This window comes from Lissotriton helveticus, chromosome 5_1 (assembly GCF_964261635.1).
Source record: "Lissotriton helveticus chromosome 5_1, aLisHel1.1, whole genome shotgun sequence".
In the NCBI taxonomy this organism is placed as follows: domain Eukaryota; kingdom Metazoa; phylum Chordata; class Amphibia; order Caudata; family Salamandridae; genus Lissotriton; species Lissotriton helveticus.
The window spans coordinates 830,326,519-830,353,979 of NC_136065.1; the positions used below are offsets into that span (position 1 = coordinate 830,326,519).

Genomic DNA, 27,461 nt, shown 5'->3' on the forward strand with positions numbered 1-27,461 from the left:
CATTGATTAAAATGGTGATAATGCCCAGGCTTCATTACTACTGCACCAACCTGCTCTATTGGTTCTCCTGACACATAGGAAGATGGATGCTCTGGCCTCATCAATGATAATAAGGCGAGAGCAGGTGTACAGTCTCTTTAAAGACACTGTCGGTACCGGTTGAAAAAGGTGGAATGGTAGTACCGAATTTTAAAGGATGTATGACGTTTCAATGCATGCTTTTACAATGCATACCTTTACGACGCAAGTTTTACAACGCAAGTCGTTACGACGACTTGCGTTGGGGGGCGCTGGATAGTGAATAGTTTAATTTACTATTCCAACTCCAGTCCCCGTGGATAGTAGGGAAGGTGTTGGATAGTAAATTAAAACTATTCCCTATCCTAGAGCGCCCCCCAGCGCAAGTCGTTGTAAAAGTTGCGTTGTAATGGTTGCGTCATAAAGGTACTTTGTTGTAAACTTTGCGTTGAAAAGGATGTTCCCCAATTTTAAATGCTACCATATAGCAGCACAGCTCCAGTGGGTGACCAGAATGGGAGCAGATGTCTTTCCAGTAGAAACATATTGTGGTTTCTAGTAGAAACATCATGTACCTGGCCAGGCATGGAGGTTGATGACATTTTGCGTTGTATCTTGACATAGTCCCTGACCAGGCCCTCGGCCCATGTTATTTTCACCAACAGCATCAATCCACGGGGTGACCCAGCTACGACAAAAAGACAAGTCGCTCCCCTTTTCTGCATCCAGCATCCCCCTGAGAGCCGTGGTGAAGAGACCCAAGTAGCGGAGGACTAGAGTGGCACCGCTTGGGCATGAAAACAGTGGCTGACCTATATCGCTCCAGTAAATTGTACACATTTGAAGAAATAATGGACAAATATGAGGTTTAAGTAGGCCTTTTCCTTCCTTATGGGACAATGGTAGAAGAGCTCCAATATTTATGAAGTCTTATGATAATTGAATATCCTGGGCAGTGTTTAACCATACTTAGAATGCTGACACTGGGAGGAGGGTGAACAGTCATAACACAACTCTATAGAGTGGCTCATACTGACTTAGATGCCACCTCTCTAAATTAAAATCCAAATGGCTGGATAAATTGGATGAAGAAATTATAGACAAAGACTGGGAAAAGGTGTTGGGCTATTCTGCACAAGACGTAAGGTGAGCCGAATTCATGGTACATCACTTTTACTTTTTGCATAGGGCATACCTCACCCCAAAAAGAATAAAGTTGATGTCACCCACTGCCAGTGATGAATGCCCTAGATGGTGAGTCGAAGGAGGTGACTTGTGTCCCATAAGTGGATGTGATGCCGGGTATCAAATTTCTGAGAAAAGGTGACAGGATACTTGGAATGAGTCACAAAGAGGAGAGAACAATTCGACCCCCAAATGATGCCTCTAGGGGTGACATTTGAGTCAGAAAAAAGGGAAATGCCTAACAAATGTATAGCATCATCATTAAGTATAGCTAAAAGAGGGAACTGATGTTTTTTGGAAATTCCTGCTGGGACCCCGGATACAGACTTGGACGAACCTGACTTGGCACTGAGCTGAAATAGAACTAAAAGCATTACAGGAAGGTAACTACAAAGGACAAGGAAACATAATCAACAATGGGAGGGCCTCCGGACATCCTTCGCGAGCTATTGACGCAGGGGAATAAAGGTACTACCCTTGAGCTGGCGACACCCCCAGCTGCACTGGGAGAAACAGTGGACGTTCAGCCAAGCACATGGCTGGAACTGGAACATAAATGCACTACTCCAAATTTACTCCTGTTACATGGCTTAACAGTGAACCGCAGGACATGCTCACAATGATGGGTTTCATAATAGCATTTACTTCCTGCTTTTACCATCCTTTTACTCCCACGTACGATGCGTTACCCCCTCCCCCGGATCTACTTGCCGGTCGAAATTCCTGAACTACTGAAATGTTATAATGTAATTGATTTTTCCACCATGGTCGCTGACGAAGAAAACTAATCTTATAGCTGATGTTTCATGTATACCCTTGCAAAGCTTGTTATATAGTACTGTAGTAAGTACTTGGTCGAACGTTACAATGAAAACTAACAAAAATACATTGAATGTAACATAGCAGGTACACATCAAGGTTTTGTAAATTGAATGTGAATTACAATGACAAGTTTACATTGTTTTACATGAACAAACGACTCATACGGAGACCTGGCCGTGAAACATTTTTATTCTGATGCCCAACATTTTTTAACAATGTCACCAATCTGGTCTAATAAGTTTATAATACATAGGTCAAAGGGCACAAAGCCAGAGGCCACCAACAATCACTTCTTTAGTAAGGTCAATGATGGAACTTTAATAAGTTGGGTGGGGGGGGTGTTGAGTAGCTAATAAAGTTATACTCAGTCACATATACTCCTTTTTTTGAACAACTCAGTTGAACAAACCCAAAAATGAAGAAATGTAGCTCATCTTTTTTTATGCCAGGATATAGGCAGCCTTTAGCTGTTTGCCAGATTGCGTCAGCACAACCTAACAAAAAGACACAGATTTTGGGACAGTCCCCTTTGGCCACAGGCTTGTTTCAGTATGCCCCTTACAGGCATTTGTCTGTTGGTTTGTTTGTCACGTTTTGAGACGATACACAGCATTTGTGGATGCTTATATTTTCAGCAGTTGTGTTTGTGATGGGGTAAAGTAGTTTACTTCTTTTGCTGCTCTCTGATGCCAGCATCAAGTTGCAGGAACAAATAGGCGTGTCCATTTTTTCTTTTATCAGGGGTACCAGCAAACATAACACCAGCAAAGTGAATTCGGAGCACCATCTGCTTCTGTGGTTTCTGCTCTTTTATCCCTATAAACCACAGCGGAGGCCATCTTGTAATGGTGGAAGGTTCCACTCTGCATAGAGGCAGGTAGCTGAACACTGTCATGTTACGGGTCTTGTTTACGCACTTGATATTTAGGAGATACATTTGCATACATATGATAAGGCAGTGTGCAGTCTTGGCACACAAAGTCAACAGACTAACCTACATATATGAATTGCTAGTCTATTCAGTCTAACTTTGTATTTCCTCTATCACTAACTACAGGTTTCAGATTCCAAAATATACGGTATCACTAAATTACTGTATGAAACCTGTTTAAGATATAACAATGTGGCGCTAGAATAAGTACCACTGCTACTACTTTTTGTCATAAACGGCTAACTAGCTTAGTTAGTGAGCACGTGCCCCTAAGGCAATGCAAAGGTCACACGTTTAATACCTAGTACGAGTCACAATACATTTTTTCATTACTTTTCTGAACTTTTTCAAAATAATGATGATTTAAACTTTAATGAGTACATTTATCAGTAACTTCTTTCTTCTCAGAACATTATTCCAGTTCTTAATTTGAGCCAGTGGTTGCAGGTGGGTGTCAGCGCCACAAATTGTTGGGGACCGGCACCAATTTTTCCATCAGACATTTTCTGAGAGCAAGAGATGGAAAACACAGAAAGCTGAAGGACGAAGCAAAAGAAAGACGGAAGAACCTCCACAAAAAGGAGAAAGCGGGAACCTACAAGAGTAAGATAAAGGGGCAGTGAATGAAAGAGGCATGAGTTGGATTTCAGTCTGCGCAGGCTTGTTATTCGGCGCGGTACCGCCCAGAGGCTTAAGAGCAGAGCTTCCGGCACGGCACTCATGCTTCCGGAAATGTAACACCTCATTATTCTAAACAGAAAAACTAATGATCATTTTTACCAGCTTTTTTACTGTTTAAGAGGAAACAAAAAATCCAAAAGCTATTTGATACATGGCAACGGCCCGCAAGGCCCATTCCCTAGAATTGTAGAATTTTATTAAAATAACACTTGTTCAGACTTTGCTGCCTGTTCTGAAATTCACACGAAACAATCAGTTTATTAAAACGCATCTTAACTAATTGCTCGGCAGACAATATAAGCAAAATAATTATAAATGTCTATTTTAGTCGCTTTTGGAAGATTTCTGGAGTTATTTAAAGCATGCAAGCAGCATTTGTGCATGCCTTTGTTTGCGTGATGCTTGAGACCATTAAAGACAATTCTATTGGATCTGCCAATGCTTATTTAGGATATGGTAGCAAAACAACGACCTTCAAAAAAACATCCTGCTTGGGGAAAAACAGGGACGTTTTGTACAGTAATTTCAAAAGGAGTTTGTTTTGAAACTTGGCATTGTTAAATGTGGGTCCTAGACAAACAGCTCGAGGCTTGAATGACTATATTAAACTGGGCAGTCAACAGTATTGTTTGTAAACACAAAGAATAGTTAGACAGGACAAAAACACAAAGACAATACACACACAAATAACTTTTCTTTGTGCAGACGGTTATTCTTCTGATGAAATCGTTCTGGCAACTGTATTCTATTTTTATTTTTCAAAAATACATTTGACTGTGAGACTAAAACATGACAATCTTAGACTACTGGACTTTGCAGTTTCACGATTTACATATTCGTGATTTTCCTTGACAGCTTCCGTCTTCCTATATGCAAGGTGAATATTGGGAATTATTTTTCAAAATGTTATGTATCGCTAAACAGCACCACTGTCCAAATCGGAGTATAGCAATGAAAACTGCGGTGCACGCAGTGGGAAGTTTAGGTAATTTGGGCACAGGCGAGTTAAATACATGACATTTCAATTACATATTTAGTTTTAGGCTTTTGCAGAAGCACTACCAGTCTCTGGCAGTGGTTAAATACATACACCAGTAATCAGACATATTGAATTAATCATGGGAATGGATGGAGGCTTTGCAAAGGAAAAATTCCAGGGTGGTGAGCAGAGGAAATTGCTCACTAAACGGTTTACAATTTATTTTCTAGGCCTGACATATGCATTTTATATTATGTGTACCTCTCTCTCTCTCTCTCTCTTTCTCTCTCTGTCCCTCAATTCTGTCACAAACGCAGTTGGCTACCAAGGTCCAAGGACGGGGTGGTATTACTGCATGGTTTTCAGTGGTAATACCATTCCATGATTGCAGGAGTCACTTAGCATCGTATTACTAGGTGCTAGTAGTGCACCCATACCACACATGCTATTACTACTTTTTTCCGGTCATACATTCCACCTGCTCATTTCAGATTGGCTTTGCGAGAAATAAAGACCTTGGACTTTGTGAAAAACATGGGGTAAATGGCCCGGTAATTCTGGGTCCTGCAAGTTATTCCTCATTACACGCTTCACAACTGGAGGTAAATGGATGGCAATACCACCTGGTAATGGCAATACCAGACCCAGTATCACCAGCCCACTCATAATGAGGCCCTCAATCATAGAAAGAGTTGATTATTGACTTCTAATTTTTCTTAATTCTCACTGACTATGAAAGGATTTATTTAAGAAGGGATACTCTTGATGATAGGGAGTCTCAGGAGATGCATCCTTATGAGTCTTAGTAAATGAAAGCAGAATCTTTTCGAAGCATCTTAAATCTTTTTCCCTCCCTTTCCTGAGTTGCCTTTCTCATGTGATGAGTCACAGGCATGGTGGCAATTGCATTGGCTGAAGGAAATTTTTAGATACAAATGAAGGGCCTCATTTAAAAGGCTCCTGCGCCGCTGGAACATCACTTTTAGTGACAGTCCGGCGGCACACACTGCAAAACTATATCTACAAGGCCACGTAAAGCCACCCTATGTGGCTTTTCATGGCCTTGTAGATGGACTGATGCAACACAGTGCAAGTCACTGCGTTGCCTCGCCCTGCGATAGGGAGGCGTATCATGGGTGTTATGGTGGGCGTTCCCATGTAACACCCATGGCATTTGATGCCTCTCCAAATTTACCAGAGTTCGGAAACCTGGAAATGCATCAAAAGTCTACGCCTCCTCAAGGGTGGCGTAGGGGAGGCCCAACAAGGGGGAAATAACATTAATTCTCCCAGCTTTTTCCACCTTCTATGTGTGCTGCATTCTGCAGCAAACATAGAAAAAGGACATCACCTCTACTGATTGTTTTTGTGCTGGAAGGTGTCCTTTCCTGTTAAAAAAAGCACCCCTAAAATGCAGACACCTTTCCACCATGGCGCAAGGGTGTCTGCGTTGGCAGCCATTTGTGCTCCAGCTCAGGGGGAAGGAAGGACAGGAATGAGCCTTATCTGATAGATATGGCGCATTCCTGTCCTCTTCTTCTGACCTAGGACAGTGCAGCAGGAAGGCTTGCGGCACTACCCTACATCAAAGATGGTAAATGAGGCCCACAGTGAGAAACATTTTTGCCTGAGGAACTGCTATTACTTTCTGAAGTCAGCCAGGGACACAAATACGGCACCGAGTTAATGGCATATTGAAAATGTAAGGCCTCCCCCTTGCAAATCTTTGCAAAGTGTCCCCTTAGGTAGATATAATATGGCTGCCACACACATACATATAAAAGTTGTGTCAGGCAAGGGCTCCACCGCCACTGCAGATTCTTTTATTTGTAGAAGCAATGGTGTGGCCTGAAAACACCTCAACTGAGTTATTCAACTGTACCACTACTGAAATGTTAGTATCATGCTGAGTTATTAACAGCAGAAGCCCATTTGCCCTACAGTTCTTTTAGAATGTTTATGTTCTTGGGACTCTGTTGGATTAACCCGTTTGCCGCGGCCGCGATGCCGCGGCAGTGCGGCACTTCTGTAAAACGGGCGGGGCTGCGTCGGCCGTTGGACGTGCACAGCACTACGAAGGTAGTGCTTGTGACGTCCAATGGCCGACGGCAGCACTTAAGGGGTTAAATTGTTCCCAGGGTAGAATCTTGGGTGTGGGGGAGGGTTGTAAAATGCAGACTCTGTCCCCACCTGCAAAGTTAGAAAAGTTGTGCACATAAGGTGTGTGCAAATTCAATATTTCCCAACATATTATGATATCAATGTGAAAGCACCGGAAGAACGCAAACAGTTCTTACGCCTCTTAATCCCCTCTAAAAATAGAGGTACAACACAGCTGTTAGACTACACAATCAACATGTAGTTCTTATGACGAAGAGGTGTAAGGCAATGGCGGCAAAGATAAATATGTAAAATCTACAACATTAGATGCTTATAGAACAGTAGAAGCCATCACCGAGATTTAAAAATATTACTGACAAGTCTTTCTTTGTCCAATGAATGCAATTTTTCAGGTTTTAAATATCAAGTATCCACCAATGAGAGTCCCAGGTGGGCTTCTTTTAACCACAGAGCCCTGCACCAATTCAAACCACACCATCTCCCCCTTTTTAAGTTCAACAATGGCAAAACTAGTAGTTGGGCTTTCATCTGACTCCTTCCCTCTTCCTTTGTGTAGAGGAATGTTGCTCCGACTACCAAAAACCAGCTGCCCCATTGCAGGTCCCGGGCCAAACTCCACGCTGATGATGAAGAGGTAGACACCCTGTTGAGGGGCTTTGAAATATCCTTCTTCCAGGAGATACGCATTCCCGTAATTGAGGTATAACTCGTTAAAATGTAGGACTCCGGTTTCATTGTCTCCTTCTGAAAATCCAGCGTAGAAGGCCACAGAGGAAACTGCAGAAACATGATAAAACACAAGAAAACTATCAATTTCAACCCCCCAGAGCTTGGCAGCACTTCTGAAGGTCCTGAAATTTCAGGTCAATACTGAATCCCATCAACAACAATCTTCAGTAATAAAAGCAGAGTTTTGTGACCGGCTGACTATCTCAATCCATATGGAGGCTGAGATCCCATCCTCAATAATCCCTCCCAGTTTTTACAAACTTCCCTACCTCTTCTCTAGTTACAAAATGCAAAGAAACTTGAAAGAACCTCAGGAGCTAGAAGGAAAGGGAGTCTTCGGTTTAAAAAATAATAACTTGAGTTTCCTTGCGTAGGCTTACAGCAGTTTCATGACATATGCCATTGAGCAGCCTACTTTATACATTGAGTACAACAATTTTGGAATTTAAAGCTATTAATTGAGTGTAACATGAGGTACCAGTAAAGTCTTGTTGTCATGTTGTGATCCAATTTCTATATTACTGTCTCATTCAAGGTCTAGGCTGAGTTCCAGTCCTTATGTGTGCCTACAATATAAGAGACTATGTACAAATTGCAAAAACAACAGTTGATGGACAGAATGCAGAACAATGTACAAATTGCATCAGGAAAGAATTATAGTTCAGCGATGCACCATGTGTAAATCAGCTCAGCACCAATGTAGAGTCTCTAGAAGTGCTTTGTAGAGTTACCCTTGACAAACCTCCTGTACTGGGTTAAATAATTACACAGTTCTAATTATTTGTACTGGAAAAGCCCACCTTCTCCTTGGACGTAACCCATCCAATACATGAATGTGAAACATAACTAGATCTGAGCAATAGTCACAGTAGTGCATGTCTGAAACAGATAAAAGGTGGAGCCTCAGTTAAACTAGCACTCCTTAGATTCTGCTTGCACTTTCACCACCATCCTACAAATCAGTATATCTGAGGAGGCGTAGCATAGTTAATGCATAATATATAGCGAACATTTAGAGGGTGAACCATACAGATATTTAATTATATATGATCTTGCCATTCTTCAAATATTATGGTATATTTGTAATAATGTCCAATAAGCTTTAACATTTTAAAGAAATTGTGTTGGGATTGCTATATTGACCAGAACTGCATATAAGACTATACACAAAAAAACAACATCCTTTGTAGATTTTCATTCTTTACATTGTTGTCATCGTTTCTTTGCATCCTATTTTCAGACTGAGATTCTTATATTTGCTACCTGGATCAAAATAATGAAGCCCGTTTTTGAAAGGGACTTAACATATCTGAGTTCTTCGTGTTTCTGTTATCATTGCGCTCCTGCTAATCCTTTTCTCTTTTACTTTCCCATTTGTTTGCATCTATAAACCTTACTCTTTTGTTAAGCAAGTGCTGATATAGGGGGGACTGAGCTGCTTTGTGATTTCTGGTTATATAGTCACTTGCTTCAGAAAATATCAATATTTCCAAATATGAAGAGGTTACAATAACGTTTCAGAAATAAAAGGTTTGCATACTATGAAGAATCGTTATTTCACAGTAGTAATTGCTTAGGATTTGCTTACCAATTAACAACTCGATTTGAGGTGCATTTGAATCCTTAAATCTTTAATACATTTTTTATTTTTAAATTTATTTAATGTATTTTTTTTATAGAGGTCTTTTATAAAATCTCTTTTTTTCATGATTGGGTGTCTGTTCTGTGAAAATAGTATACACAGAAGACTGCTTGTAATTTTTTGATTTTATATGAATTTTCTATTACACCAACTGCTCAGAAAATAGACCTAATGTAAGCCCTAAACCGAACCAAGTGGTCATTATGCTATGACTTCGTTTACATTTGAAGTGTTACTGTATCTTGTATGTATTTTTAAATGTAATATAAATGATGTGAAAAAGAATAATTGCAGCATTTTCACCCATAAATGAGTGGCTGTTGACTTGTACTTGTCTGCAATGGTAGGGTGAGAAAGGATGGAATGAAATGTACTCTGATCAACTTTCAATAGTTAAGATTAACTCCAATGTTTCATCACTTTCTGCAGTTATGTTGTCTTGTTCGTTATTTAACAAGTAACTTATATAACTGAGGCCAACATTCTGCCGTCCTCATAACTTGTTTTTTTACAGCCCTGCGAGCCTGACTTCAACATACTGCTTGCATATTATGAATTGTTACTCTTGTTGACCATCCAGTGTACTTTTCCAAAATAACTAAAGGTAAGTTCACATTTCATCTGTGCCCGAACTGCCAGCTAACTGTGATCTTTCATATAAAATGCCATTCAGTCTGGTCCATTTATCTTCCTTGTTTCTGAGCCTTCCCCTTGCAAGGAATTATCAGCCTGATTCATCAAAGACCCGTTTTCCGAGTCTTTAATAGCGATTCATAAGGAATCGCTATTAAGGACTTGCAAAACGGGATTCATGTAGGAATTGCAAAAAATATTGCGATTCCTACATGTTCCTTATTTGCGATTAGCAAATTGCTAATCGCAAATAAGGAATAACTTCCCATGCATTCCTATGGGCCTACAGGCCCATAGGAATGAATGGGGAGTTATTCCTTATTTGCGATTAGCAATTAGCTAATCGCAAATAAGGATGCGATTTCAAGGGTGCAGGGGTGTCCAAAGGACACCCTGTAGCACCCCTGAAATGTAATCTACATTGGTGTTGCGCACACACATGTCCAAAGGACATGTGTAACATGCAACTTAGAAAAATGCATTTAAATGCATTTTTCTAAGTTTTAGCTATTTACCACGAGGTCTGACCTCGCGGTAAATAGCAGCCCAAAATTGCGATTTCGCAATTTTAAAATGATTCATGAATTGCATTTAAGGAATCTCAAATAGAGATTCCTTAAATGCAATTCTTCGCAAATGTGCAAATTCTTTAATAGCGAATTTGGCATTTGGGATGATGAATCCCAAATGCTAAAATTGCACTCGCAAAAGGCAAGATTCTGAGAATCTTGCCCTTTGCGAGTGCAATTTAGCTTGATGAATCAGGCTGTAAGTGTAGACTCACCCACATGCATCAATCATCTGCTAGTCTTTATCTCCGAATTAAGATTATTTATTTCACAACTAATCAGTCTCTGTTTTCTTCTTCTATCTCTCTCTAATGCTATATCTTTCATTATCTATGCCTCAGAGGGTGAGGGAGAGTGATGAAGCTACAACCTCCACATTAGCATGTGGGCAAGTCTCAGAGAACACCAGGGAATCTAGGTTTGTGCTTTTGCTGCTTTAGCAAATTACTAACATAACGAATCGAAAACCACTTGTAAAATGACTTAAGAAGTGTCTTGTTGAGGAATTGATGTTCATGCCGAGGGTAAAGCTGAAAACTGCTAAACAATTCACAGTCTCGTTAGCACACAATATTTCCTATGGGGCTTAAATAAACAAACAGCTATCAAGGTTACCTTTAGTGAAACATCATTACATTTTTTTTACCCTTCTCCATTGTGGGAATACATACAATTACCTATGCCAAACATATGTCTTTTCAAATTATCTGAATATTATATCAGCTGGAGCTTAGCTCCAAAGCAGCCATTTTCTATTATGATTAACATTGTCTCTCAGCTACTTCTCATATTAAACATTGCATATTTTTGAATCTGTTAGCATGCTTGCTAATTATTCTCTTGTTAATGAGCATATCTGCCTGATACAAATGTTTTGGTGGGTTTTTTGTTATGTGGTAAATAGTCCTTTCAAAATGAATCTGTTAATACTCAGCATTAAGTCTGATATGTACATGTAAGTCACATGGGACTCAGCACACATACTATGGAAATCCTTGCACAATACTTGACTCATGTTTATGTCTCCTAGCCATTACAACAGATTTTCTGCTCATATGAAGCATGGCACAATATAAATGATAAATTGATGAGTGATGAAATATCCTACCTTTCTCATGAAGTTTCACATCTAGTATGTTCTCTGTAAAATCATCAATCGTTTGTGTTTGTGCCTTAGTCTGTTGTGAGTCTCTTTTATCCTGCTTCTCTTCAATTATATGTTGCTTTCTTGTTTTCTTGGCCATAGCAGAGTGAATCTTTGCAACATCCACACTTCTATTTGAGGCTGCCCATTCGTGTGCATTCTTGAACAGCTTCTCAAAGAGATTGACATGGCCTCTAAAATGCTGTTTTAGGGAGGCCATGTCTAGCTTCAACATATCAATGGAACTATTAAGAGATCCTGCAAGGTGTGAAACAGATTCATTTAACCCAAAACTGCTTTTAGTCCAGTGTGCTTCCAATTTTTTCAACTCTGTGCCTAAGTGCCTAACTTCTTTTTTAATGGACATAATATCATTGTATGATGGATTATCCAGTTGATCATCTCTAGCAGCCTCATGGTTTGGTTCCATATGTTCTACTGTAGTGCGTTTGTTGTTTAATTTGTCTGCAGTGCTCTCTGTTGGCTTACCAGCGTCGGATAGCCTGTGTGATTCTGGTGAGTCACTGTGGGCCTCGTTTTGTGTCTCCAGAAGCTCAATTCGTTTTTTCATGGATTCTATACTTGCTTGTTGCTTCTCAAGCATTTTGGATGTTGTATTGATAACCTCATACACCTGGAAAATGGACATCTTTAGGGCCTCTGGTTGTTCCTCTGATAAAACCTCCATTATTTCTTCTCCTAGTAAGGCCTCCAGAGCCCTGTCATGACGCATCGCATCCTCTAAGAGGGAGCTGAATGAGCTATCAAGATTTTTGATGTGACCATGAACAGCCTCGTCTGTTTTTTTCAGCAAATTTACGTCATCTAAAATGTCTTTTGCTTTGGATGATAGCTGAGTGACACTTTGCATTATGTTCCTGTTCTGCTCCTGTTGAGATACCAGAGACTGCTGGATGGGATGGAGGGCCATTGAAAGATCTTCTATAGAATTTTGTAGGGAATTTTGAGAATTGCTTTCTTTTCTCCTAAGTTCTGTCAAAGTTTGAAAAACATCCTTGTGAATGCTGCTAAGATTCCTTTGGTCTTCTTCAAGAGTTTCCAAGTCTGCAGTAAGCCTTTGGCAATCACAGTTCTTTATATATGAAAGTAAATCATCATTACTTTCCTGTAGATTTATGATAGTGTAATTAAGTTCCATTATTTGCCTTTGAAGAGCCACCTTGTTCTCCTCCATGATAAGACCTTTTTCTATTAATGACACTTGAAGTTCACTGGCTGTGTTCCTGAACTGGGTTCTTAGATCCTTCACCCACTTCTCTAGAGTGTTGATATTTTCAAATGCTGCATCTGACTCTAGCTCTAGGTCTTTTATGTGTCGCAAGTGTTCCCCAAGGGACTTATTCAACTCACGTATCATGTCTGGAGTGCTGCGGACTTCCTTAGTTCCACAATTTATCCAAAGTGCTGTTATGTTGCGATTCAATGTTTGAATCTCATCTTGAAGAATTTCTTGTCCTCGCCTCACTTCGTCAATACTGTTGTTCAAAACTGAAATCTGGGTTTGTTGAATCTTGAGATTCCTCTTCACTTTGAAGTCAGTCTCAGCCTTCATCATGGTGAGATTATAGTTGAGTGAAGCTTGCTGTACGTGGTAATTGTTATCCATGTCCCGCTTCAACTGGTCAAGTTGATCCACGTTCTCTTGAATCTTCGATTCAAACTTGGTTCCGAGTTCCTGAAGGTCTTTCTTTGCTGCTGTGTTGAAGTGGAATTTCTCAATATTTTTTTGATTGAATTCAACATTTTCTGAGAGGTTTTGCATCTTGTTGGAGAGAAGTTGGAGACTTTTATTGAAGCTCGTCAAGACTGGGTTAAAATGTTCCCTCAAGAACTTTTCAACATATGGCAAAAGCACTTGTTGCAAGAGCTGTTCTTCAAATTCTGTAATAAAAACGATAAACACCATGAAACACCTATCATACTTTTAGGAGTCAGTGTATGAAAATTACATACAACGGTATACTATACTAGCATAGTGTAGGTTAGGGAGCAGTCAGACTGCCAATAGATATGCAAGATCATCTAAACTTTGTTTACCATTGGTGCAGACTGATATCAACAGAGCACTATAGTTTCTTTCCCCTTCGCTGCACAGTAATAAAAATATTCCCATTAAAGCAGCCCTGACTGCAGAATATGTGCCTCTGGGCAGAATAGGAGGGCCCTTAAGGATCACGGTTCATGAAGCAGGGCAGTGATCAGGGTTGCTTCCTCCCAGCCTACTTCTTTTTTTCCACTGCTATGCATCTATAAATAGAAGGAACAGTAGAATTGCATTGAGATAAGGGGTTGATAAAGAGGCAGGTAGTGCAAAGTGACAAATTACTAAGTAGTGTCTGATGAGCAGGACAAAAATAGGGATGCCAAAATAATCCTCAAGACAAGGCAAGATATGGGGGGATTGTGGACAGCAAGAAAGACCAAGATTTACTAATTTTCCATACAATGCAGTGAAGAACCCACATTTGCTGTGCTGTGTTTCGCAAGGGAGGAGATTGTCCTACTGCTGGTGCCATCCCTTGTGCTGGTGCACAAATGGGCTGCTTTGTGTAACACACAGCTGAATGTTGCACTGCTTTGTGCCATGCTAGTGCTGGCACAAAGCCATATTAATTGCAGGCCTGTTTTTCTGTTCCTGTTGATGGAAGAGGGATGAAGGATAATAGAAATGAATAGATATTTATGTCGGTAGGAGGGCCATCTTGCAATACTGTTCACATATTAAATGTTTGCCCCCCCCCCTTTGTTGGCTTTCACTCTCCCAAGTGGGGGTCTGTGATAGAGTGCAAGTGGTTTAAAGTGATAAACAATGTAAAAGAAGCCATCATCTGACGCATGTTTTCCACACTGCTATTCCGACTCTAATACACACAACAAAGTCCATACGCTCTCCTTTTAATTCACTGCACCGGGCATCCTCTAAGCATGTCACTGCTAATTAATCTTTTTTGTATTGCTACCACCCACACCTTTATATGCTTTAGTTCCATGCGGTGAGAAGTGTGCAATGTCTGTTGCTTCATTAACAATAAATAACCAACGCCCATTTACGTAGGCTGTGATCTACAAACATACATACATGCAAAATGTTTCTTTTAGACAATGACTCTTGTAAAGGTGGAATGACCAACATATTAATTTAGCGAAGACTAGACAGGCAGTTGCCATTGATTGGTCGGTAGTGCTGCAGCAAAGTCAACCACACAGATATGAGATTTAACATATGATTAACTTGTATCAAGATTTAGACCGGATTATGATCCCATTATATCCTATGGAGATCGTAATACCGTGGATGGGATATCCCTCACGTTTGTGACAGAGTATTCCATCCGCTGAGACCTAAATAAGGCCCCTACTCTACTCTCAGACGCGATGTCTTCTCTGTTGGTAAATATCTAGATGTGCTTTTGGGTCAGAGCGACTCTGCTTAGGATTTATCTAGGCAAAGCTCCTACTCCTTTGTGATTTATTTTACTTTAATCATTGTTATTAAGTAATTGAAATGTAAACAATATCGACAATTAATTGTTGATATTGCTTTCCTTTTAAGTACTAAATAAACATTTACAGTTACAAGTAAACTTCTTAAAACAACCCGAGTAACAGGACTGAGAAAATGACAAAAAACATAAGTAAGGTCAATAGAATACTAACAAGATGTGCAAATTACAAAATACAGGATATTATCGCAGAAAACCTCTCCTTGTGATCTGACGGAAGCGTCTTATCCAAGTCAGATATTAAAAGACCTCCCCTTACCTGTGCTGGTTTGGTTAATGTCATGGCTGGTGGTAAGATTAAATTCCAGAAGACTCTGTAAATCCCTCAAGCTGCTGGTTGCTTGATGTACATCATTTTGCAGAGCCTCCAAAGTAGATTCCTGGTCTTGTATTGTTCTAATAAATTTTACTGGCTCTGCTGTAGGTGCTGTGCCTGTTTGTATGAGAGAAATGAAGAGTCGTAGAATGCATATCTTAAGGACCATATAATATAGTATCACTTACATAGATTGTTGCACCACCTGTCCCGGGATAGATTTTTTGTGAAATAGGATCAAAACAGTAATAAATAAATCATTGGAACGGGCTGTAATGTGTAATTAGATATACATCACATCTTTTATAAAGAAGGAACAAAGGTATCCATCGCAAGCTTCAGTTTTTTAACGATCACATTCCTTCTGTGGGGTTTACGTAAGGACTGATTTTGGAGTAGCCACAATGCCCGAACTAGTGCCCCTGGGGCATAATCCAGAGAAGAGCAAAGGAGGGGACAGCGAACTGTCAATGCTAGAAATGAAGGTGGTGAAACAGCAGGACTTCTGATGTCAGGGTTAAACATGTATGAGGTGAAGAAGCATGATTAGCCGGGGTGGCACCGTGGGGCAAACTTTCACAGACATATTGCAGGTTTAGGTATAGAGCAGGAAGATGGGGAACTTAAGCACACAAATCTTCAAAATGTACTCAGAATTATAAAATCTGCAGTAATTGCACAGATGAGGAGTTTTTGATGTGAACATTTCTGCAGCTGTCTAAACATCTGGGTGGAACTCCTTGGGAAAATGGAGAATTCTCTAACCCAAATTATTTTTTGTTTATGAGCATACTCTCAGGGTGCACCTCGTAATCCCACCCTAGATTCGCATTTACCCCTAGTATCCTCAGGGGCAAGGGGAGGGAGAAGTAGGCCCCTCTCAATGAGGGAGAATGTTGGGAGAAAAGGTCTGAGTAGATTGATTGGCAAAAATGAAACATATAAACAAAAGGCGGCCTCTGAAAGAGTCTGGGCAAACAGCCCTAAGAAGGGCTTTGGCAAGAAAGGATTGAGGAAAGATCTGTCTCTAGTGACTGAGTTGGCTAGTTCATCCCCGCTGTCTGATGGTGTGTTCACAGGTCTGAAACCCGCAGTGTCTATGCCGCCTTTCACCCATAAAAAGTCAATACAACTAGTACGATGGACAGTGCTGTTATATTCACATGCATATTTGTTTTCTTATGATATGTGCAGAGCATGTAGAATCTTGGGGGTTACTAGGTTACTGGAGCTGGAGGGTTGGAATTACAGTTTCCAAGCCTACATGGGAAGGTGAAGCTGTGTCCCAGAGGTCCCTGCATCTGTACAATAAACCAACTTCTACAAACTCAATTTTGTTGGTTGTTTCTTCAAAATTGGCGACAGAGGATGGGATGGTTCATTTCCAATGAAGAACACCTTCGCTGAAGATTGAATTTTTTTTTTTTACAACTCGATTCTGGAAATTTCAACCTCAAAGTGACCTCTGGATAAGGTATTTATGACACAAAATGCTTCTTATCACAATCCTTCTCTACATAAAATAACCTACTGTGGTTATCATTGATATTAATCTACTATAAGTTCTTTCCAGACCAGTTTACGAGTAAAAAAATAAGTCATAATCCTAACAATTTTTGATTTAAAAGCTAAGTTAAACTATTGCGCTTTCAACAATTACAATCTTATGACTCTCGAAATTATTTTAATATTTCTTGCTGTCAAGTTGTGCGCGTAATGTGTGAAGAACGGCGTGTTTGTCTCCTGATTTGACTTTAAAGATTAAGTTTTAAGTATTTCTGACTGCCGTCCACTGTGAGTCACATAATTACTATTCCTCGTTTTACCATACCGAGTGAGAATTGGCATTCATCGGTTGAGTAAAAAAAATCTGTTACCTGAATGTGCATCTTTTAATTTACCAAGCAACGATCAAAGCTTCTGTCTCTGCACGGGATCTGTTCGCGTGCGCAGTGTGGAGTTCGTAGAGTGTAGACGTCTTCATTACGGTACCGACGCATGCGTGCATTTGTGTATTCAACATCATTAACGTCAACAAGTAGAGCGTCTCTGTTTTGTTTCCTCCTGGCGCTTAGCAACAGACGGCGGACTCGTGTGGAGAAGTTTACTTTGGGGGATTTCACAATTTAAGGACAGCATTCTCCATTGGGAACGATTTTGAATTCAGTGATACGCTCACTGCTTATCAAAGGTATTTTGACTATTAGTTTTATGCACTCCAGTGTTTGGAATACCTTTCAAGTACACGTTTTGGCGTGGTGATATACATTCAAAATTTTCGGAATTTCTGTGATTCACACTCTACCAATTCTTGTGTGTTTCTTATTATCAACGGTGATACACACACCATATCAATATTGCTTTTGTGTAACCATTGTTAAGTTGTCTGGTATTTCGTTGTGTTTTAATAATTGTTTTTTGTTCTAGGAGACAGTAGTTGAAACACATCAATTATTAGATGAATATGTCTTCCCAAATTATTCCTGCACCACCATTTTTCTTACAGAATCCTGGTCAACCATGCATGTTATGGGAGCATTGGAAGGAAACATTTGAGACTTACTTGGAAGCTATTGGTGGTGATGTTTATGTTTCTAAAAGAAAATTGGCTATTTTAAAACAATTTTTGGGTCTGGAGGGAAGAAATGTTTTGAACACATTACCATTAATGGAAACGGTACGTGTAGAAACTATTATTGATAGTGAGTCTTCTGGTGATAGTAATGTGGATGTGTATGAACTTGCTATAAAGGCTTTAGAAGATAATTTTGGTAAGAAAGTTAGTGTGGTTGTTGAAAGACACAAATTTTTCTCACGTGCACAAGCTTCTGGTGAAACCATTGAGCAGTACGTAGCGAGTTTAAGAATGTTAGCAGTCACATATAAATTTAATACGATGAGAGACGATATTATAAGAGATCAATTAATTAATAGAATGTCATATCTCAGAATTCAGGAAAAAATTCTTGATTTAAAAGACCCCACCTTAGAAAAAACCTTATCAGTTGCCAAAAGAATGGAAAATACTTCCAGGTACATGAAAGAACTCAATGGTGTTTCAAAAAAAGTTGTGCAAGATAATGAATCTGTTCATGTTGTGAATAAAACTCAGAAGAAGAGTTTCCAGAAAACTTTTACGGATGGTAAACGAGATGTTTTCAAACCTAAAACCAAATATTGTTTTAGATGTGGTCGTCCAAAGCATACTGCTGATGCAAATTTTTGTCATGCCATTAAAACTAAGTGTCATAAATGTAAAAAACTAGGACATTTTGCAAGATGGTGTAAATCATCTGGTCCATCTCAGAGTGCTGTCAATTTAGTTGACAATTTTGACCATGGGGTGGACATAGATTATAATGATGACATTGCTGAGGATGATGATTTTGAAGTCATGATGATTGAACATGAACAAGTTTTGGAATGCGATATAGATAAACATGACAGTTATCGTCCTCCTAAATGCAACATCAAGATAAGGGGCAAGGATGTACAAGTGTGGGCGGATTCTTGTTCTCCGTTTACCATAATTGACAAATTCACATGGGAAAGTATAGGAGGAAAGTTGGAAGAATTACAGTCAACAGATGTACTTCCAAAAGGCTATTGTGGTGTAAAACTGCCTATTATTGGATTTATTGAAACAGAATTGTTATTTTGTGATAGGAAAACTATAGTAACACTGTATATAGTTCACAAAGGCAAGTCTCTGTTGGGGTGGAAAGATCAAAGAGCTCTTGGTATTATCTTAAATCCAAATCACCCTTTACAGGTACTAGCAGTGTCTGCTGGTGATACCTCCAAATGGTATACCAAATTTCCTGAGTTATTCAGTGAAAAATTGGGCTGCCTTAAAAAATTCAAACACAAGATAATTCTCAAAGAGGGTGCTGTTCACAAAGTACATACAGTTAGAAATGTGCCTTTTGTTTTAAGAAATAAATTGAAAGAAGAACTACTTAGACTTTGCAATGCAGGGGTGATTGAACCTATCGAGGCGTCGGATTGGTTAAGTCCGATCGTTTTAGCTAAAAAAAACTAATGGCAAGATTAGGATGCGCATCGATTTAAGGGATGTGAATGCTAAAATTTGGGTTGACCGCCATCCTCTTCCCCGGATAAATGAGTTATTGGCCACTGTGAAAGGGGGGACACATTTTACTACTTTGGATCTATCAAATGCGTACCACCAGATCTTATTGCATGAAGACTCCAAACATGTTACATCTTTTATTACTCCTGAAGGAGCTTTTCAATTTATACGCATGCCTTTTGGGTTGGCGTCAGCTTTGGCTGTATTTCAAAGGGTGATGCAATCGGTTCTGTCTGGCTTAGATAAGGTGGTAGTATTCCAGGACGATGTTTTAGTTTGGGGAGAAATGAATCCGATCATGATTGCAATCTAGAAAAAGTCCTCAAGAAACTAGTGGATGCTGGTTTGACAGTGGCTAGGGAAAAATGCAAATTTGGCATGACGGAGGTTGAGTACCTAGGTCACACCTTATCTAATGAGGGTGTCAAACCCAAACAGACTTTGGTAGAAGCGATTGAAAAAGCACCGGCTCCTAAGGACAAGGACCAGTTAAGGTCGTTTCTTGGCCTTGCTGAGTATTATTCTAAATTTGTAGATCATTTTTCGGACAGAGTGTATGAGCTTAGGAAATTGATGAAGAAACGGGTCAAGTTTGAATGGTCAGTTGCTTGTCAACAAAGTTTTGACTCCATCAAGAAATGCATTGCCAACGCTGTCTCTCTGAAACCTTTTGATCCTGCTGATCAAAATATTGTCTCTACAGATGCCAGCAACTATGGTTTGGGTGCTGTACTTATTCAAATACATGATGGTGTAGAAAGAGTTGTAGCTTTTGCGTCTCGCACGTTGAAGGGTGCGGAACCTACTTATTCTACAATTGAGAAGGAAGCTCTAGCCTGTTGTTGGGGCGTGCAGTATTTTAGAATGTTTGTATGGGGAAATCATTTTCAATTGCATACAGATCATAAGCCCTTGATTGATCTTTTTTCTATGAAGGGAGCAAGTAAAGCTACTCCAAGGATAGCTAAATGGTTGTATCGCCTTCAAGAATATGTGTTTGATATCAAGTATATTCCTGGGGCAAAGAATGTTAATGCTGATTGTGTATCAAGGTTACCTTTGGATGTTGGACAAGATTTTAAGGAGGATGATTGGATTGTTGCTGAGGTGGAGGATGTATGCAGTGCCATTAGTCTAGCAGATTGGAAAAAGGCTTTAGATGAAGATGAAGTTTTAGGGAAAGTGAGAGATGTTTTGTGTGATGAACAAGGTTGGAGAGCACATAAGGACTTGTTGCCATTCAAGTTAGTATGGTCTGAATTGAACGTCATTGATGATTTACTCAGAAGAGGGGATAGGTTGGTAGTGCCTGTTAGTATTAGAGAAAGGTTGTTAAAGATTTTGCATGAGGGACATGGAGGTATGTCTGCCTTGAAAAAGGAAGTGTAGGGAGAGTTTCTGGTGGGTAGGCATGGATATTCAAATGGAGCGTTTTGTCCGTGATTGTATTGCGTGCGCATGTAGTGACAAGACTCATTGTTCTAGGGAGACTGAAATTGTGTCATCCTCATTACCCAAGGGTCCCTGGGAGAAGTTAGCAATAGACATTTTTGGTCCTTTTGATATTCTGGGTGTATCAGAGAGATTTGCAATAGTCATGATTGACTATTTTTCTAAGTGGACTGAGGTTTCTTTTGTGAAGGAAATTAAATCTTGTAATGTGATTTCTTTCTGTGAGGACATTTTTAGAAGAGAAGGGTGTCCAGCTGAAATTATCATGGATAATGGGCCACAATTTATTTCAGATGAGTTTAAGTCCTTTTTGGGTAGTTGGGCTATAAAGTACAGCACCACTCCTCTTTATCATCCAAGGGGTAATGGTCTTGTTGAACGTTTTAGTGGAATGTGTTCAGTTGGCATGCACCAATGGGAAACCTTGGAGGGAGCATGTTAGGAGCATGTTGTGGTCGTATCACACAACACCACATTCTGTAACTAAAGAAACACCTTTTTCTCTTCTTAAGGGAAGGGTTCCTTGTTCTCAAGCAGTGCCAGCATGGATGAATAGAGCTGGTAAACATGAGGTAGATTTAGGAAAATTACAAGAGAGAGTACAGAAGTATCAAAAAGGTTATTGTGATCGCCACAATAAGAATATTGTCATGCCCAAGCGTGTCTTTACTCAAGGCATGTTTGTTAGAGTGTTTGTGGGTGACAATTCCAAGAAGGGTTGGTCGAAATGGTCATCTCCAAAAAAGGTGGTTTGTGTTAAGGGAAATAGTGTGATGTTAGATGACGGAAATTGGTGGAACACAAGAAAAATTTCATTATGTTCTGATACTGAGTTAAAAGTATTCGCAGATAAAAATGAATCATCTGTTCACGCTCGTGATGTTTCCAATACTTTGATTAGAAGATCTTCAGAACGTAGTCATGTAAGACCTAAAAGATTTGATGACTATGTGTGTGCATAGAAATGTTTTGCTTAATTGTAAAATGTTTTTTTTGTTTTGTATGTTTGTTTATTTTTCTTTATTTATTTTAAGAAGGGAGATGTGTTATATTCACATGCATATTTGTTTTCTTATGATATGTGCAGAGCATGTAGAATCTTGGGGGTAACTAGGTTACTGGAGCTGGAGGGTTGAAATTACAGTTTCCAAGCCTACGTGGGAAGGTGAAGCTGTGTCCAAGAGGTCCCTGCATCTGTACAATAAACCAACTTCTACAAACTCAATTTTGTTGGTTGTTTCTTTAACCTCTTCAGTGCTGCGCGAATTTCGCTGCAGTGCTGAAGGGTAATAAATCATATTGACTCATGACGGAAATGTTCCGTCATCAGCACCGGAGCACCGACGCTGATGACGGAACCGTTCCGTCATGAGCATGGAAGGGGTTAAAAAGTGCAAAGTCCAAGTCCAAGTCCAAAGGATATTACCTTGGCTGGCATTAATTCGTGCAGTCCATCTATCACTTTTCGTCCTTCCTGGGGGCAACTCAGCAGTCTGACTGAAAAGGGAATTGTTGGTTACAGCCGAAGAAGGATGACACACTTAAAACCCCAGCTCCACAGTAGGTTTCATGATGTAAATAAACGTGTTTTGTTTTAAAAAAAATCTTTTTTCTGTTAAGAGGAAGCTTCTGCTTAGGCAGTGCTCGCTTTTTCGAGGGGGCGCTGATAGCCTTATTTTCCCCAGCATCAGGACAATAATAACTATTAATTACCCCACCATATTTTAGTGCGCCCCCTTCTGTGCCTTGGACTTATAACCTATACCATAGGGTAATGAACACCTGTTACTGCCTGCAGGTGCGAGCAATAAGGCTAAATACATTAGCAGAGTAACTTTGTTTAGAACAGCTGTGAATACTCATTTTAGGGCTGTAGTCCAGAAGAGCATATCCTCAACTATTTACTGCTCAATTAGATAATAGACGAATTTTGTGTCATATCATGTCTCTTTACCTATGTTTGTTTGTCAACAATGATGGCATACCACGTCCTTCTACATATTTTTGTTTAGAGAACATATTTCAAAGTTTTTTCTTGATTTGAAATTCAGAAAACATCATAGGTCAAAATGCAAAAACATTTGAAAGAACAGTTGAGCTTCATACCTTCTTCCGGAAATGGGCTTTCCGTCTCGCCCTTGATTCCTGTGATGTGACTGGGGGGAATCAAAATCGCATTCGGATCTGCAATAAAGAGGAGATAACATGAGTATTACTAAACATCAACGTTCAATGTCTCCTTAATGCCCAAGAGGCAGATTAGACAAGCTTTGCCCTCTGATCCATACGCGCTTTAGGGAATAAATGTACTGTTGAAGGAGAGGGTGCAAGGGACTTTCTATAATACCCCTTCTGCAGAGGCTAAGCATTCACATATGGGTGTCTCCTCATTTGTATGATGCCTTAGACCTAGTGCTTAATTTACTTAACACATTAGGACAATGCCCAGAGTTGCTCTTATGGCTCCACTGCTGGCGCCTCTGAATGTCGGTGTTGATGACTAAGAAGGCTGCCTAGTCTTGATTCCACATCATGCCTCTTTCCTTGATCCCCCTACAATTTGTGGTTTTTAATCGCACTCTAGCGCGTTCTTTTTCATCCCTGCTCTATCCCTTGGTAAGTGTTTTCCTCTCTTTCTCTTACTCCTTCTTTTTCCATTCTATGCTTTTCTCTCTCTTGCACTGGGTAAAAGTTTCATGAAGGAAAACCTGTGTGCCAATGCCCACCTCCAGTAACTGCAATACAAATTAAACACTGCTTTGCCCCATCCAAATAAAATAATGACTCTTGCCTGTGCACATGCTCAAATTGCCATGTGCGCATAGGGACCCAAGAGTGCTGTGCAGAATGTCCCCCACAAAACGTGCTGTGCAGAAGGTCCCGACCAAAATTGCATCAGTGTGCACACAGGACAATCCTTGTGACTATGCACATGTACACTCGGGGAAGCATGCTCCATTGGATAAGGCATTCCCCTGTTATTTTGAAAGAACAAAGCTTCACAGTATATTGCTTAACTTTCTTCCCCCATTTGGTTAAGGGCAGTGCTATTGATGGCAATTATTACTGCCACAAAAATCCTAATCAAAATACTATATATTATACATCGTTTTTAGGTTCGAACCTAACTCTACTGAAAGAAATACTCAGCAATTTGCCCCTCATGAACTAATGTTCTTGATAATTCCAAATGGTGATGCAAACTGCAGTCCCCATTTTTGTGTGGTGGTCTCCAAATGTTGCTTCCTTTTATGATATGGCCTACTATTTTTCTTCAACAATATTTTTGTCACTGTGAATCAAGAGTAGATCAGTCTGCTATTTCCTCTGAATCTCACTGTTTGGAAGCTCTGGAGTTCTGAAATATTGGTAAAATATGTTACAACGCACGGTAACTCCCATTTTTGGAAAAATATTGCTTCAAATGGCAATGAGTGAAAATAGGGTCAACCCACTGAGAGGAGGTGCTTAAAGAGCATTGAAGACTTCGAAGGATTGTCGGTACGAACTGACACCACCGTAAATTGTCATTATTGGAGGCAAACGTTAATATTTGAATGCATTTTATGGAAAAACCAGACATATGACGACTTTCTAGAGGTACTGTTCAGTTTCATTATGGGCTAATGTTTGGCAACGCTGCCGCATGACGGGCTGAATGAAGTGTTCACATGCAGAATGTTTGTTGATGCGCAGAGAGGTGCTAGGAAGTAGTTGTATGTGGCAGCCATTTTGGGTGAAGTTTTTGCTAGGACTTAAAGCGCACATTAGAGCAGTGGTGCGCACACTTGTTAATCAGTTGTAATTGCACGCTGGCGTCAGTGATGTGCACACTAGAGTTTCTCTTTGGATGATATAACGTGTCATATTATTGGTACGCATACGTAATTTCAGTAAAGTCAGTTTGCACATTAAAAGCAATTTGCACATCGGATTCAGTGACACACATACTTCTACAGTTTACTAAGTTTTGCAGGCTGCTCATTCAGGGACTCGCACACTTACTATCACCATTGGCAGCCTTCCCCACCCCTCCAATGTAACATGCATGCTAAAAAATAAACACACAACACATTTCATGTTTGGGTAAAGTTGCTGCAGGTTTATTACATACACCGTTATGTAATATGGTGGGATATCTTATGGGCGATCCAAAGGCAGGTCACCAACTGGGCCACCTGCCCGCCTGATGAGCCAAGCAGCACTGGGGCGAACCCCATCAGTGCTGCCCCTTCTGTTATCCTCTTCCCGGATCACGTGACACATGGTCCCTTATTACTCACGCCCCTTTCAGGGCGGAGCGTAGCATAGCAAACCCCCGGTTGTTCAGGCCCACTACCGCCCGAAGGACTAATGGGGTGCCGACACGGTTTTCCAGGATCCTCCCATGAGGCTATTAGGATTTGGCTCTGGCACCCGCTATGGTGCCGCGCTGATGTACCCTTCTGTACCCGTCTGCTTCCAGATTGCCCTGTAACTCCCCCACAGCTCTGGAGGCGGCCACCGTCGCCGCCAGAGCCCCCCACCAAAGCAGCTATAGTCTTACCCGCAACCTCTTTTTTTTCCCATTGTTTCCCTGAAGTCTCACCTACCTCTAAAAGTGTAGATCGCTACTTCATCAGATCCCTACTACACTAAGGCTTCTCAGGACTCATCTACGCTCATCAGAAGACCTCCCTTAAAGACCAGTTTTTACCCTCCTACTCACACCAGCGCCTTTCCCTAACGATCATGCCTCATCCTGACCTGACATGGGCTGGGGAAAACTCCTACACTCTGGTCTACCCCCCCAAACTCTCCAAAACAGCTGCTAAATCCTTCAAACACGCCACCCTAAAAAGACACCCTGAAACACTGATATCTGACCTGCGCTTCAACGCGGACAGTGGCACCTGCATAAATGACCTCATTTTCTATTCTAGCAGAACCGCCACCTGGCACAATTCTTTAACGCACCTCCTTAATGTTCGCTCAACCAATAACATTCCTTATGGCACCAAACTCTCAATCATTCCCTCCTCTACCCTACGAGCAGACCTCACCATCACCCTCTACAAAAATGGCATTGTTCTGATCCAGGCCTCAACCAATAATCTGAATAAATTTGCAGATCTTTTCATCCTCCTCAGAAACCATGTTCAAGACACTAATAGGATAACTAACACCTCCACCACTGACCCTCCGTCCAACCAGCCTACTATGCCCAGCCACCCGCTTACCCCCCACCCCAAGGGCGCCCACTGCAGCTCCTCCTATCGCCAATGACCCACCGTCCGACCAACCTATTATGCCCAGCCACCCGGTTACCCCCCTCCCAAGGGCTCCCACTCCAGTTCCTCCTATCCCCCCAGCATGCCTACCGACCCCGAATACCTACGCTCCCCTATACCCTTGATCACCTCCCTCCTAACGCCCCACACCAACAGGGAGACTGATACGCCCACACTGACCCCGGACTTAACTCAAACTATTCCTCCTTTGGCTCCCAACAATGTTCGTCCTCACCGCTATAACTCGCCCACTGCGAAACAAAAGGGGATGATGGACTGAGCGTTTGAGCAAATCAACCACTCACCCCCCAGTCAACTGATCTGGGTTTAATCCATCACCATTCTTTAGCTCACTCAGCCACCCCAGTTCAGACATGGCCATATGCAAATCAGTCTGACCCTGTGCCTCATGGGAACAGTCCAGCCCGAACTGCCAAGCCATGTCTTCCCTGGACCGGAAACAAGCATCCTGGGACCGGTTTCGGATTCATAATCATCATCAGCTAGGCTATCTTGAATCCAGTGGCCATCTAACAGAGCTGCTTCCAGACCTCTGACCTCCCCCCACCAGTCAGCCACCAAAATGGCGAGCTAGGTACGCCACTAAAGACCCTGGAGTCTACTCAATCCAACCTACCTTCCCCCCTGCCCTTGCTTGCCCCTGGGACTGCTCCCGAACCTTTGCCTGAACCTTTGCCTCCTTGTCCTCTTGCACTCCCTGCTTATAGTGATCTAGAAACTCTGCACTCCAGAGCGACTAAACTCACTCAGAATATTCATAGATCCATTCGAGACCTTATGAACCTCCTTCACCTTGCCGAGCTCTCTCTTGCCAACCTCAAGTCACCTCTTACATCCTCCGCTCTTTGAACCGCCCAAACAGCCCCTCCCGCTACCCCTGAGATATCTTCGCCCACGCAAACAACCCTGCCACCTCTCAGAGGAGGAATCCCAAGCTCTTGCACTCTCCTACAACTCTACTACCGCCTCCTCTAACCTTCTAGACCTCACGGAAAACGAAATCCTAGACATCCTCCAAGACCACAACCCTGCCGAAGCCATCCTGTGCCCACTAGACACGAATCCTGGACACCCCATCAGCACGGTCACCATCAACCCCAACAGGCCTCCTACCCTCCACCACAGAAGTGTGATGAAAAGCAACCTCGCACCTGTAATCCTGACCGTCCAGACCCCCGACAATCCCCCAGACCCCTCCCTATCGGGTCTCTTAATCAATTGCCGCTCAGCAGTCAAGCATGCAGCTGATATTGCTGACCTCATCTTGAACAAAAATTTAGACCTAGCTATACTTACAGAATCGTGGCTCAATGAATACTCCTCCCCTTGCC

The 27,461-nt window shown here is 41.1% G+C and overlaps 1 protein-coding gene across 1 annotated transcript in view; it reads right to left on the minus strand.

Annotated features, from left to right (window-relative positions):
- Positions 1-2,196: 2,196 nt before the first annotated feature.
- MMRN2 (multimerin 2) overlaps positions 2,197-27,461 on the minus strand; it is a 219,401-nt gene continuing 194,136 nt past the window's right edge. The window contains exons 4-8 of the mRNA XM_078643296.1: positions 22,946-23,023; positions 15,238-15,411; positions 11,419-13,356; positions 3,764-7,514; positions 2,197-3,719 (exon numbers count right to left, since the gene is read on the minus strand). Of these exons, the coding sequence (XP_078499422.1) occupies positions 7,126-7,514; positions 11,419-13,356; positions 15,238-15,411; positions 22,946-23,023 (2,579 nt within the window). The 3' untranslated portion in view covers positions 2,197-3,719; positions 3,764-7,125. The remainder of the gene's footprint in view (positions 3,720-3,763; positions 7,515-11,418; positions 13,357-15,237; positions 15,412-22,945; positions 23,024-27,461) is intronic.